Source organism: Mustela lutreola, chromosome 1 (genome assembly GCF_030435805.1).
Source record: "Mustela lutreola isolate mMusLut2 chromosome 1, mMusLut2.pri, whole genome shotgun sequence".
Classification (NCBI taxonomy): domain Eukaryota; kingdom Metazoa; phylum Chordata; class Mammalia; order Carnivora; family Mustelidae; genus Mustela; species Mustela lutreola.
Window position 1 is genome coordinate 87,360,959 of NC_081290.1, and position 15,559 is coordinate 87,376,517.

Sequence of the window (15,559 nt, forward strand, 5' to 3'; positions counted from 1 at the left end):
GTTAGGAAAGCATTTCATGGGAGGAATAAACTAGGTCAAAAATGAAAAAGCTAAAGTTTGTTTTTAAATATCAGCATACATTTCCAGATAAAACTGATTTAAACTCGTGTCCAGAGATTTTTATGGATAGTTTTACTGTATCCATTTCATTTAAAATGTCTTTAAACACTGAAGCCTCTCAATTCCAGTCAACATAATTCAGACACTTTGCTTATGAAGGATTTTTTTGGACACTCTCAAGACAAACTTTTTAAAAAAAATTTTATTTACTCATGAGAGACAGAGAGAGAGAGAGAGAGAGAGAGAGAGAAGCCCAGTGTGGGACTCTGATCCCAGGATCCAGGGTTCATGACCTGAGCTGAAGGCAGATGGTTAACAGACTGAGTGACCCAGGCGCCCAAGACAAATTTTTAAAAGAGAAACAGGTTTTGTCTAGAAAGCATTTTTAGCACAATGAATACGTATCCTTCGTCAGATTGAATGTAGCCCACTCTTCTCTTGATACTCCTCATAGAAACGTCTCAGTGATTTAGGAATTCTTGGTGTCACAGTGCTCAAGGCTTGAGTAAAATGTCTTCTCGTAATGCAGTTGGCTTGAATGTCTTCTTCCAGAGCTAAAAGGGCTGCTTCCCTACAGACAGCTATAACCTGAAGCAAAACAATGAAATAAAAACAAACATATCAAAAAAATAAAAGTAAAAAAAGAAAGAAAGAAAGGGAGAGAAAAAACAATCAGTACTGTTTTTTTTAGAAATGTAGTATTTCAAATATTCATCTGTGATAACTGCTACAACCAGAAGCACATCGCTAACATGGATCTTCACGCTTATTCTGCTTCGTTTTTCAGAAGGATAAAAAGTAATCGCCTTCATTCCAAAACAATGTATTAAGTACTCAGAATCAGGAGGGGCTAGCAGAGATGTAAGACACGGCATTTGTTCTTAAGAAGCTCGCAGTGGTAAAGGTGGAACACACGTTCGGGCACATATTTCTGCTACAAGGTGACAAAAGGTGAGTGTGTATGTGCGTTGGGGGCAGGTGGGAACCAAGAGATAAGGGGGTGAGGGCGGAGGAAGGAGATACCCTGATATGCAGCAAGGTCCTGCTCATCAGCACACTTGTCAGGGCATAGAATTTCCACATTCCATTTGACCTCTGAGGTTTTACCCACACGTAAAAGCATTTCTTTATGTGCATCCCTTGAACTGAGTTCTTAGATCTTGGGAATATCGGAGAGAAGTTGTCTGCGTTTACGTTGGAGAGCTGCATTGGAACAGAGAAGTGAATTTTGTTTACTCAGTGAGGAAAGCTGGAAGAATTGAAAGGAATCTGGGGAGGGGGTGGAGTGGATGCAGAGTGAGGGAGGACAGAGTGGGCGGTAGGAAAGCGGAAGGGGAGGAAGGTTCAAGTCTTGAATCCTGAAATGTGTTTTTAAGCTCTCTGGACTTCAGACAGCGGAAGCAGGCTGATGCCAGTGTCATTCTAAAGACACATTACTGTGGTGAAAAGAGCTTGTGGGATGAAAAGAGATATTGTGATTTTCAGGGCAACAGGGACAACAGTGATTGATACTGACTGCACCTTTATATCGGTAAATGAAAGGGCCAGCTGAAACACATTTGTCCAGCCATTCAGCATATTTTCTCTGTTTGTTCACTTACTGAAAAGAGTTCCTCTGCTTATGCTGGGCTAATGGCTGCCAAAGCAGTTTAGTAGCTTTTTAGGGGATTTAGCAGCATGTTTAGGGAGCTTTCAAAAAACACGCATAGATTTAGATGGCTTTGTCAAATTACGACAATGTAACTATTAGTTCTGGGCTTCATTAATGAGCCCTGAAGTTGACTACAGTGGTTATGCACGTTAATGCTTTTCCAAAAAGAGTGGCTACCAACTGTTGAAGGAAAGGGCAAAACTTCCAGGGATTTGCAAAAACAACTTCATCACACGTTCTGGTGCAAAAAGAGTTATTTTGAAAACAAGATGTAATAATTAATAAGCACAATAAAAGCACATGAAATGCCCAGCATGGTAAAATGGTTATCTGATGGTTCCACTCTGTAGAAAGTGACCCTGAGGACCTCCGTGAAGGGAGGTAAAACAACCAAGCAGGGAAAGCCTCAACTCTCTCCTTCCCTCCATCTGAGCAGCACTTCTGCTATCTGCAAGAATTAAAAAAAAAAAAAAAAGATTTTATTTAGTTATTTATTTGAGAGAGAGAGAGAGAGCGAGCACAGGCGCGTATGCACACCTGAGTGGGGGTGGGGAGGGGCAGAGGGAGAAGCAGATTCCCCATTAAGCAGGGAGACCAATGCGGGTCTCCATCCCAGGACCCGATCCCAGGACCTAGAGATGGTGACCTGAGCCAAAGGCAGACACTTAACTGACTGAGTCCCTCGAGTGCCCCTGTTATCTGCAAGAATTTGAAGCAATGGTTGCAAGGCTGAAGTTTGAAGAAGAATCACTGGAAGAGGCAAAAAGGCCTGATCTTCCTGCTGGTTGGTGGACTTTAAGCTCTTTCTCTGAGACAGTACAAGGAATGTTCCATTATGTGGCTCCTTCTCTGGCTAAGTGGAGTAGAGAAGTCACCAGCTCTGGGCCAATGCATGTCTTGCACACTTCATAACTGAGACTTATCCCAGAGAATACCGGGCCCAGCACACGATGGCTACAGAAATTTACTGAGTCCCTACCACATGTGCTAGACAATTACTAAGGACTGTACTAATCCATTGCTATGTGAACACTGCTCCCCGCCCCCAGGTTCTATACAAGGCAGTGATGTCCCTAATAGTGTGCACCATCTGATGGAAGGATGGCAATGGAGTGGCCAGACAAGCATGTGTAAGGTGTGGGGTGCGCTGTGGGGAGGCTGGGCTGAAGAAAAGAGAGGTGACTGCAAGGTTGCCTGGACCCTCTCAAGTTCCTTGCAAGTTCCCAGAATCTGGTGACACGGCCACATAGTGAGTAGCTCCTGCTGCTTGTACATCTGAGAAAGTGAACTGCTGGTCTGGCAGGCTTTCTTTTTCAGTACACAGTAATCAAACTGGAAAAGGAATGGTTATACCTCTCTAATCACCAGAACCTCAGGTGGCCTAACAAGGCAGGTTAGGGAGATGTAGGTAGTGGGAAGTGACGGGTCACTGGGGCCCTGAAGTCTGTCCTTGGGGTCAGCAACCCTGAGCAAATCCTCTCTGCAGATCAACTTTCTTTCCATTGTATCTCTGTGTATAGATTTTCCCAATTTCTAACTTGCCTTTTGCCTTTCTTTGGTCGCTTTCAGAACTGTGACTGAAGGGACACTGGTGGTGAGATGTGGTCAGAGCAGTAGCAGCCACCTGAAAGCTGGATGTTTGTAACTTACAGCCTCAACATATGTTAACATTCAAGAGTAATTGTCCTACTATATTTAGTATTTACTGGCCTGACCCTTAATTAACAATTCCATCCAATTTGGAGAACTACAAAATTGTGAGGTATAGAAAACTTGGACGGAGTTTTGACAAGAACACTGAGAAATGTTTGAATTCAATAGAGATGACCCTGGGAGCCTTTGAGAGACAATGGCCAAGGAAACAGAGCAGCTGGATACTGGTACTTTCAAGCACCTCATAGGAAGGTGTCTTCCTCTGTACAGAAGGGCCACAGTCATTCGCCCTTCCAGAGCAGCTGGAGGACAGTCTGAATTGAACACTTGCTTCAAGAAAGGTTTTCCTGTTTCATAACATTTATAAGGGATGCCCTGAAGAACTTTCTGCCACTTCTATTTTCCTATCATATTTGCTTTAGCAATATACAACCAGTAACCAAGAGGAAGTAGGACACTACAAATAAGTAACAGGTCACTCATCAATCAACACCCACTGGATAGCTAACTCTGTACAACCACCAGATGAGGCCAGGCAGAGGATCCAGAGATGTCTACGACATGGCTACCAGTCTTCTGGTGCTCCCCCACCAGCAGGGGACCAAGGTCAATTAACTGTCCCATCTGGCATGGTATTAGAGGTACTGTTAAGCAAGGCTATAGGAAAAATGCTTTGGTATGGAAAGAAGAGAGGAATTACTGCTCCATAAACTGAAGTGGGAAGGGCAGAATCTAGATACGCATATAGAACAGACACAGGCATTCTGAGCAGGAGGAATAAAGTGGGCAAAGAAACAGCACCGTGGGGGCGAAAGAGACCAGAGATTGTGTAGCCAAATGGAGAATTAAAAAAAGAAAGAGAGAAGAGTAGTTCTGTCATCAAAATGTCACTAAAAATAAAATGACAGTTTTCAGAAGTCATGTGGGCCATAATAACAGTGAAGGCTAGTCAATGACAGTCATCTCTAAAGCTCTACACCCAATTCACAAGCGACTGATGCATAAGCAGCTGACAGAGAATAATTCCTAAAGCTTCCTTTGTTTTTATTTTCTCCCCATGAAAGGGCTTCTTAGAAATTCCAAAGGGAGAATCATTAAATGGATTACTGGTTCTTCTCTCCTAACCCAAATAAAAAGGTATGCCTGAAAACGGAAGTATTCTTAGGAGGCTCATTTCATGAAGGCTGGTTTCTATTTGCTCTGGAGTCACTCATACTTCTCAGGAGAAGTGTCGCTTTGCTACCTGCTCTCAGGGCCCATGCCAGCATTCCCCTTGACAGATCAGTGTCTTTTCAGAGGAAGAAGTATAAGTTTTAGGTAACAGTGCATAGACTCTGTTTCCCACACTGCACCGTAGAATTTGAAAGATTTTTGTGAAGGCTGGCAGTAGTAATCTGCTTAATTTTCTTTAACCCACGGTTTCCCACAGAAGACTCCCTCTGCCCTGGTTATGGCAGAACAACCCGTGGGTGGCTATCTTTCAAGTTACTGATGATCTTCAGCACACGCTATGGGAGATGTTAACCCACACGGAACAATTCAATCAGGACACAAAATGGCTTTTGCCTCTCACATATCCTTTTTTCCCCTTTTTGCTCTCTCCTATTGCAGAATAGAGAAAAGAGGGAAAGGGAGGAAAAAAGAGCCTGGAGAAGGACCAGTCTGTTTAACGGGATCAAAGAAGAGCAGCCACAGCACGCGCTTGTGCTCTGGAGACGCAAATGGTCAATGCGTATTTGTCGAATAGAACCGAACATTTCCTTAACTATAAACAAGTTTCTACAAAGTATACATTATATGCAACTTTTTCATATTTGGTCCATATCCTATAATATTTTTACTTACATTACATACAGCCTATACTTTGTCAGTCATACTTAAGTCTCTGGAATGGTAACATCAGTAACAAAAATTGTTTAACACTGTTATACCTTATCTGAAGCAATGTTTCAGTTTGGCGTACTACTTTGAATCAAGTTCTGGCTTTAGAAGTAATATAAATTAGAACTTTTGCCAAGAATACAAGTATGCCTGTGTTATTTTGAGGGATGCTTCCTTAGGTATCAAAATTTGTTACATGGGGACAGGAACTCGTCTGTTGGATTGTCAAGGGGAAAGGTGCACTGTCATTGAGAAATAACCTTGAACATTTACTAAGAATGCAGTAATACATATTGGGTTAGAGGACTGAAATGGAAGCTTTGGGACAAAAAAATTTTACAAATGGTGATCTGTTGTCCCATTTGATGAAAATAATGTGGCATCAATGAACAGCTGAGGGGTTTTCTTTTCTGTATTAAGCTTTGAAAGGGTGAGGGCATTGTAGAAAAATTACCTCTCTCTCTCTCTGTTGTGGACTGATTGCTATAGAAACTAAGAAGGATTGCTATAGAAACCTATCAATTCAAAGTAGGTTGTTTCTCTATCTCTAAAGTTTGCGAGACAACATAGTGAGGTAAGTGCATGTATGTCTATGCATATATCTCACTACAGTGTATTCAGGGCCCACACAATTCATCATTCTGCTGGCATCACATTCAAAACCACACGTGGTCTAGGACTGGCCAGTGATGGGGGAATTCTGGTGAATCTCTCCCATGAGGCTATAGAAGAATCTCATGAGAAGATGTGTAGAATAGATGAATTTGAATCACAGACTGTCTGGAATGTTAAACCAACCCATTTAGAAAGAAAACTCTTGGCACTAGAACACCTTAACATCTTTGGCAAAAAAGATTTTGGAAGCTTTCCCCTAATCCCTTCACCATGTCCTCCTCTTCCTCCATCAGCTGCAGACTAGATCATTTAAATGAATTATTAGCCAACTACCAGCAAGGTTGCTTTTGCCATTAGGCTGTGACTGTTTTGGCTGGCTCTGTAAAACTGGGTGTCTGTTGTCTGTGTCCTTTTTCAGTTTTGATTAAAAAACAAATACCCAGCCTTTTAAGATCTATATATGCCTTGCTGCAAAAGTACCAGTTGAGAAAATGAGAAAATGAGACAAAAGACAAGCAGAGTGGGCCCAAGATTTCACCATCAGAGCTAAACTAAGACACATTGTTGTTGCGGTGGCCACGACACCCATTTATTTGGTGCCAGCATGTCACAAATTCTCTTCCCAGGGATTCTGTAATAATAATAGAGCTATCAGATATCTGAAAAACAATATAAAATAAGCAGGAACTCTCTATATGAAAGATTTAGGCATATTTAACTGAGTTCCTAAGAGGTAGGAAAGGAAAAGATTTTTCATGAAAATGTTCAGAAATCTTCAAAACAAAGTCACTGAGGAAAATAGTAATCGTTTTCAAATGCAGGTAAAAAGTACCTCAGCGAGGAAAGAGGACATATAAGTATGAATTTTCATGCTATGCTTGCCCGCTGAAAAAAGCAGTGCCTTTCGAACAACAATACAGCAATAACTGGATTACGTGAGACAACTCCACTTGGGAGGGGTGTGGGGAAGCAACTTCCCAGGATGAGAAGGCTCTTGACCATTGAACCTTGGGAAATCTAATTACCTCACTTTTAAATGCAAAAGGGCAAAAGAGGCAATTGTGCAGAATTCTGAATGCCATGAAGAATAAGAACAATGTCTTACTTCACTGTGGAAAAAAAAAAAAAAAAGAAAAGAAACCTCTTATACATAGCCTACGGTTCTTTCCCCCAATCCACCACGAGACCAGAAGAGTTTAAACAGGTGGCTCAGCTTAGCAAAAGAGAAACAGGCATATTGCGAAAATTAAAACTCACATGGTTTCTAAGCAGGCAGTAGTAATTAAAAATAAAAAAAAAATTTTTGATGTGGTAAACAGTCAAGGCAAAGACTTTACCAAAACCTAATCGGTAGGAAGGAAAACCTGAAGAGTTGGATGCTACTTCGGGTAGTCATCGACCGGTGCTATAACCCTGCCCTTGCTCGTTCCAGTTTGGCAGTCGCACCATCTTCTTTCCTGGGGCGCTGGAAGACTAGGACCCCACTATTGATTTAAGTACAGTTGCTTCCATTTCCAGATAAGGCCTGGGTAGGCAGTATGCGCCCTCCTGTTCCGCGGACTGTAAGCAGATTATGGGAAGGACATCAGGAACACAAATCCGCGAGCAGCTTATAAGGCTGGGAAAAAAGCACGCCGCCCCAAGGAGGCCTAATCAGGGAGCTAAAAACCGCTCCACTTCCCACAGGCAGGCTGACATTCTAACAGAACTGCCGTCACGAAGCTCCCAGGTGCCTCGCAGGGGTTATCTGTCCTCCAGAGGAAGGCGGGAGGGTAACAAAGTCCCGAAGGCAGCTTAGCCCACAGCTGAAGTTCTGCTGGGTTCCCGTCACCCCACTCTGCAGGCAAAGAAGGCGCTCAGATCTGAGCAGAAAAAGAAGTGGGCGATTTTAAAAGTGCTAGAGGAGAAGGCGTGTGCACAGGGTGACCTCCCGGGACGAGAAACGTGGCTCTGGGTGGCTGAATGCGAACACCTAGTTCCCTGGGCTCCTGGCAGGGCTGCTTCGACGCTCTTGGGGCAATGGCCACTGCAGCCTCGGGATCTGTAACGTCGAGGACAAGGACGGGGCCAGGCGGCAGTCCTCCGCGCGGGCAGAGAGCGTCGTTAGAGAGGGGGCCGGGGAGGAGAGACGCCGCAGCCGGCCCCGGCAGCTGCACGGAATCCACGCGGAGGCAGAGCCGAGCTTCCCCGGCCCCGCGGCGGGCGCGCAGCGGCTGCTCCTGCTGTTGGGCAAGAAGAAAGCGCGCCTTCCAGTGAGGCCTAAATGTGCTTTCAGCTTCTTTGTATTTCAAGTGTACTAAATAGCTTTAAAGAATCTACCAAAAGAAATGGGCTGCAGTGCTTTAAAAAGTCTTAGGTATTTTCAAGAAAGTGGTTTTTGTGAAAAGCATCTTCTGTCTGGAACACCTGTGACCTGTTGAGCTTAATTGGGCTGCAGCTGGCGCTGATTGTGCGCAGCCGCCGGCGGCCGCGGGCGGACATTGTGTGCGCTCCCGCCGCCCGCCCCCTCGCCTTTCTTTTCTCTTTCACAGCCCCGCGACCTCCTTCCCCTGTGTGTCTGAGGGATTAGGAGCCCAGTAGAGAGTGGTGTCCTGCTGTTTGCGAACAGCGTGCACTGGAGGTGCTTCAAGGAGGAGGCTACCTGGGAGATTATGTGCTCCCGTGGACGCCGAGGGCCCATTCTCCCCGGCGCATTGAGACGCGCTGAAAGGTGGCTGAATGGCCCGGGCATGAAAGATGGGGCTGAAGGGAGCGCAGCAGGCTCCTGGCCGCGGAGCAGCAGATGGAAGTCCGACTGTCACGGGCGGGCACGCACGGCCAGGGCCGCCCCAAACTGCCAAGAAAGCAGCTCCGGAGCGCAAAACAGGGCGGGAATTCAGAGGGGAAGCCAGTGGCATTTCTTTAGGGTACTTTTGATGACACCTAACCACAACGGCGCTGGGGTGGAAGTGAGGGTTTTGAGGGGGGCAAATTCCAGATTTAAGGAAACTACCTAACTGTTGCCCTTGGGTTAAAGTCCCTTGACTTGTCTGCAGAATAAACCCTAGCATAATCCATCCAACTGGGATTATGTTAGGGTCATACTATTTAGAATGCAACACAGAATGCCACTGAGTCAAAGGAAAGTAAGAATTTCTGTAAAAACACATGAAAGCACAATGACATCAAAGAAGGTGGGAAAAGCCCTGGGTTGCTGAATTTTACTGATTTCAAGTTATTCTGAGGTCTCTAAAATAGATAGTTGAAGTATATGTACAGCAAGTGAGCAAACTTTCTTCTGCACGGAGGCCACACTAGTTCCTACTTTTTAAAAATTTACAAAGGAATCCATCATTCCACAGAGCCTTGGGGCAGGACAGATGTGGAGATTTCATTCTTATTGTTTCTACAACCATCAGCACTTAGGGGAATTTTAAGTGTTTCTAACATTAATTGAACCACACAAGATCAAAAAGGGTATTTTTAGTTTTGAAGAAAACATACCAACTGTTAAAGGAATGGAGAAAGCAGGAACCACGTGGCAGGGAAGGAGAGGGTGAGAGGGCAAATAGACGGTTGAACCCCTATTCATTCCTTTATCCAAGAAGTCTTTAGTGACCAGAAATAAGGTACTCAGGGGAATATAGTGGTGAAGAAAACAAAATGCTTTCACGGAACAAGATGTACAGACTACTGGCTAATCTATTTACTCTTCAAGGTTCAGTGTAAATGTTTCCATTGGGAGGCATTCCTGGAGGCAATTTCACTTAACTCCCCAGGCCTGATTGCTTTAGGATCACTTGTTTTATGGTTTGGTAGCAACTTGAACTATTCTATCATGTTACAATTGTCAGAAGGGATATAAAGTTATTTGTGGTAAATGTCTATCTCCCTCACTAGACTGGAATTCCCATGGAGGCTCTTTAGTCTTTGCTCCACTCTACTCCTCAAACATACCAGGTTAGCATGTCTCTTGACCTTTGGGAATCTGCAAAAAAGGTCTCCCGCTAAGGTCATCTCTGAATAGTGATATAAATTAATTTTTGCCTTCACACACACACACACACACACACACACACACCCCTGCTGTTGACAACTGCAGCCAAGATAATTATCTACTATGGACTAAAAAAAGTAAAAATGTCTTGAGAACAATGGGTCATTCTAGTTGAGGTGTATATTTGTGAGTCTTAAGATTGATGACCAGGCTATGGCCAGAAAGCTAGAAGAGACACAAGACTTTGGGTAAAAGCATCCAGAATGGGGGGAGCTTGGGGTTGGCCCCAGGCAAAGAGGAGAGAAAGAGCAGGGCAGGGCATGTTCTTGGGAGATGAAGGTCAGCCTGCTGAAGGACTCCCCTTTAAGTCTGGAGGGTTTGATTCTTCATGCCACTGTTGTGGGAGATAGGGAAATAATGACTGGGGTCAAGGTGAGTGGGTGGAGGATTTAGGTAGTATGTTAAACCACACCCTATGTTTCCTCACCTGTCAGCCATCTTCACTGCCATCCCCCACATCTTGCCCCTACCAACCCCCAACACAAACCTAAAATGCCTCCTTGGAAACTCTGTAGCTTCAGAGATGCCCTGGGTAGCCTTCTTTGAATTCTGTCTAATTTGTGATCTTTGAACATTCACGAAGTGGAGTATTTGGGAGTTAGAACCTTTCCCCCCTTTATGGCCAGTCCTTTTTTATTTTTTATTTTTGAACTATAATTGACATATGACATTATATTAGTTTCAGGTATATAACATGATTCAGTACATTTATTATTGTGAAATGATAACTACAGTATAACGCCTATCATCATTGCATTTTTTGTGTGTGATGAAGGCTTTTAAGATGTACCCTCTTAGTTACTTTCAAATATACAATACACTATTATGAACTATGGTCACTATACTATACATTACCTCTCCAGGAAATACTTATTTCTTAACTGGAAGTTTGTAACTTTTGACCACCTTCACCCATTCAGTCATGCTATACCGAGTCTTAATCTTTAATAAACTCCTTTCTCTTTTTCCATTTTCTGAGCAGCTGCATGCTGGTCTAACTGATCAGCAGTCTTGCATGGTATCTCTAAAATAATTTTAAAAAGTATGGTATTGTGTCAATAGCTATCTGTGTTAAACAGAAAAAAAAAAAATGACTTGACAATTTGTAGCTAACTGAGGGGCATCTGAAGATAGGTCCTGGGGAGCAAACACTAAGTATACCACCAGCACATGACAGGGAGTGAAAAGACAATACAATTACTTATCTTGTACTTATTTTATGGATATCACATTTTATACAAAATGTCACTTTTGTGCATTTATTGGCCATATAATAAAGATTTTTAACCTAGAGTCCTTAGATATCCAAATGGGTCTAAGGATATACTGAAACCTATGAAAACTTATACACAAAATTTCCTTTTTTTTCTAGAGAGACGGTTCAAAGTGTTCATCATATTCTAAAAAGAAACCATTACCCCAAAAGTCTTAAGATCCACTGTTCTATATTTCAAACCTTCCTAAATCCTATGAATGCTTCATAATATCTATCTTCCTCTTTCTAGAATGTATTTATCTAGAATTATCACAGTTGAGGAGTATAGGGGTTGCAATATGGAGTTAATAACTGTAAAGGGAAAGTAGTTTTTGCTTTTTTAGATCTTCCTCTTGTACCGTATAAACATTCAACAGCTGCCCCTAGGTATGACTTTCTTAGGTCTTTATTGACATGAAGAGGAACCTAAAGACCAATATCTTATCTTGCTTATTTAAAAAAAGCTAAGGTAATACACTAAGACTGCAAACTTAAGAATGCTAGTTAAGGAATGAAAAGCCAAGTATCCAAGATAAGATTAGAATTTACAAGTGACAAATATTAACTATGTGTAATTTTAGTTAACCCATAAATGAATTTTTAGATTTAAATAACTAATGTAGGTTTTAATATTTGGTAATAACATTATACATTGGGTATTTAGAAACTGATGGGCTTGTTTTTTTATCTGCAAAATTATATGGCCTATTGTCTTGTAAGGAGTGAGACACACTTTGAACTCTATTTACTGCATGTCCATTAAAAAGAAAAAAAAATTGATTTTACTGATTTGAAAGCCAGTAGTAAGATATAGCTCTTAAAAAAAAAAATATATATATATATATATATATATATATATATATATATGTGTGTGTGTGTGTGTGAGAGAGAGAGAGAGAGAGAGAGAGATATAACTTAGAAGAAGTTACAAATATTTGTAAAATCCACATAGCACAATCACTTTCATTAGTTACTCATAATCCAAGTCAAGGTGGGAAATAAAGATAATTTCGTTTATGAAGGCTTTAACCAAAACACTCATATGTTTCTCTCTTCTGACCATTAAGTCCATTACATAATGGACTATGAAACCTAAGCATTCCTTCTTAACTACTGTTAACCAAACTCCTTTGCAAGATGCTTATGACAGAATAAGGCTTCTGTCAAGTTTAGCAATGAAAAAGCCAGAAAGTCTCCTAAAGAAAGACTGAAAAATGTCTACTTGTAAAGACCAAACTAAAAACTATAAGAAAGCCCTCAGAGCAATCAACAGACATGGAAACAGTTGTGGGAAAAGACATAGATGAAACTACTTATTGATAGTTAAGAAATCATGTTTCAAAAAAAATTAATTAAAATGGTGCCTTAAATTATACCTTAGTGGGACTGGTTTGGTTATGAGAAATGTAGCAGTTGGTACATGTTTAGAGCTAATGAGGGATTTTTAAAGCACAGATTATTCACCTAGTTCTTAAAACCTAAAGACATAAAATTGAGTGAATCTGAGTATGTGGATTTCAAGACTGTATCTATACTTCTACCTCATTTTATATTAGGTGAGCTTTCCTCAGATTTCTAATAATCAAAAAATGTTGGTCATTTTCATTGGGTCATCATCATTGGGAAAAAACTAGTAGACATTTCTAATGATGGAATTTTTTTTTTTCATAGAGATGAATCAACTGAACACAAGGGAATTATAATACAATGGAAATGATTTTGCAATCTTAATGTATCGTCTATTATAAATGATAAATATGGACATAAAAACACTCTGTAATGTTGTAAAGTAGAGAAAATTGAAGTAAGTGTCAAGACTTTCCTCTTATGGGTGTACTTTTTCATTTGCTGATCTGATTGCTAGACTTTAGATAGAGTACACCTGGTAATTGAGCACTTCCATTTTAGCACAGTGGTATCTAACTGGAAATAAACCCATTCTATCTTTCCTAAGTGTGTTCAAGATGTCTATTGTACTCATTCCATATTTACACCAAAGAGTATGCAAGCCAAGGGAAATGTTGGATTATTTTACAGGTCTCTCCTGTTCTCTCCCCCATCCTACTCTATTCTCTACGTTACACTATGTTCTCTACATCAACATATACACATATACATAGGAATGCAGACAATTGTGTATGTGCACATACACACACAAGCACACATGCATGTGCACACTCATTTGCAGATGCAATGTAAGCTCACAAGATGTGATGTAAGTTTAAGCACTATACTAAAGGGGCACATAGGTGGCTCTGTGGGTTGAGCAGCTGACCCCTGATTTTAGCTCAGTTGTGCTCTCAGGGTTGTGGGATCGGGCCCTGCATAGGGTTCTGTGCTCAGTCTGCTGTCCCTATGCCTGCTCCCCCTCTTGTGCTGTCTCTTTAAAATAAATAAATAAACAAATAAGTAAACAGTCTTTAAAAAGTGTGATGTACATTTTACCATCAGTAGTTCTGAAGCCTGGCATTTGTAAATCTTTTAAAAATAAACTGAGCTTTTAAAATCCCATCACTCTGGCAGCAACCCAGCATAGCTGTGCCTTTAACAAAAGATTTCTGTAATAAAACGAGATTTTACATGCTGAAACAAAATATTTTAAAACATCTTTCTGCCAACTGCTCATTTCAGTAATATTTGTGGAATTTAAAACCCACACACGCATACACAAATGTTCCCATGGAAGATTAGGCTAAGTTTTAGGTTAACCTCAGAATTATTAAATTTTTATATCAATCTTTTAATGAACACTTTTCATTTATTTTCTTTAAGAAGAAACCCAAGTCTTGAAAGACTTTCAGGTCATGTATTCTTTAATTGCCATAACAAATGCGACCAGGCTAACTTTAATCAAAGGAGACTTGTGAGTAGTTTTCACACTACATTTGTGAATGCCTCTGAGCAAGGTGGACTGAATTCTGCCTCAGCTTCTCTTATGTCTGCAAATATGTGTAATCAGCTGTGACATCTGCTGTATATTAGGGCTAAACTGCTAGGGACAGAAACCTAATTTGAATCAAAAGGAGGTATTTATTATAAGGATATTATTGAATCTAACAGAACCTAAGGACAAGAGTGAGGCTGGGCTCAGCAGACCAACTGGAACCAGAGACTGGGACATTATCAGGACTCTCCCTAATTTTGATCTTGGCTTCTCTCTGAGTTGAGTTTTAGTCCTCCTTAAGTACATAGGGGTTTTTCCCACATGGAAGAAAACATGGCAAAAATGTTTTATATCTTACAGCTTCAGCTACCACGAAGTACTCCTTTTCTCAGTTCTGGTTATGAAAACTCTTGTGGAAAGGAGCCTGAGTAGCCTGGTCCAATCACTGTGACTGGGGAAGAGGGTATAAAGATGGGGTCAAATTGAGGGAGATCATTCCTCTGTACCCAGATCAACTGTGTGTGTGTGTGTGTGAGTGTGTGTGCGGTCACACTGGGATGACTGAGCAACTCTGCAGTTTTTGGGGGACAGGAAGTGAATATTCTTGGGGGCTGGAAGTACAGATAATATTATAAGGCAGGCTTATGTTGGTGGGTGGAGGGAATGAGAGAGAGAATGCAAAAAGTGGCTTTTATACTCCTCTATATGTAAGTCAATTTATGTGGCTTATATATCGTTTCCTCTCAAATGCTGTCTTGGCAACATGTATAATCTCTATAGAGATTGTATAATCTCTAACTGTTCTGTTGAGAAGGTGCCACTCTGGAACTCATGCCCAGTGGTGCAACTGTCTCCCTTGCTCCCAGCTGCCATTTTCTTAGACCACGCTGCTCATCAGGGGTCCAGATAACATTCTGAGCTGTACAACTGATTTCCAGGCCACAGATATTATCCAAAATAATTTTTTTGGAAATGACCATGGACTCTATAGGAAAAATTAAAGCTGTTCTTTTGAATGATGATTTCAACATGGGTTACAGTCAATGCTATCTATATGTTAAATTCATTCTCTTTCTTAGCAACTGAGAAGTCACAGTGAAAATCAGAAAAGAAAGCAAACAAAAACTCAACTTTTTTGTGGGGGAGGGGTCATAAATAGCTAATAGATACAAGCCTCAAGTCTGGAGCTGTTTAGTTTGGAAGTTTATGGAAATTTCATTTGGAGACAGTCCCTAAATTCAATTGTAACTGGAAAAGCATGTAACTGGAAATGCGTGCTGACAAGGCCTACGGAGCAATGGGAATGAAATAGACAGCATTCGAAGCTTGGAAACTGACTTCATTCTACCAGCTAAGAGGCCGAAAGATGCTTGCCAAGTGTCTTTCACAACAGCGCCACCCTGCTTTGTAAATTTGCCCAATTCTTGCCCCTGAGAATAAAGGAGAAAGGGGAGATAGAGGAGACTGAAATCCTTAGCAAACATTTAGGGAGACAATAATTACCCCCCTTTATTTTCTTTTTAA

The 15,559-nt window shown here is 41.4% G+C and overlaps 1 protein-coding gene and 1 long non-coding RNA gene across 4 annotated transcripts in view; one reads left to right on the forward strand and one right to left on the reverse strand.

Moving 5' to 3' along the window:
* Window positions 1-244: 244 nt before the first annotated feature.
* AFG2A (AFG2 AAA ATPase homolog A) overlaps window positions 245-15,559 on the reverse strand; it is a 333,130-nt gene continuing 317,815 nt past the window's right edge. For all 3 annotated transcript variants that reach the window (XM_059168987.1, XM_059168986.1, XM_059168980.1), the window contains one exon: window positions 245-648. In XM_059168987.1, the coding sequence (XP_059024970.1) occupies window positions 472-648 (177 nt within the window). In that variant the 3' untranslated portion in view covers window positions 245-471. The remainder of the gene's footprint in view (window positions 649-15,559) is intronic.
* LOC131828207 (uncharacterized) lies at window positions 669-4,519 on the forward strand. The gene is made up of 2 exons (XR_009352289.1): window positions 669-1,011; window positions 3,281-4,519. It is a non-coding gene; the product is annotated as an uncharacterized LOC131828207 (long non-coding RNA).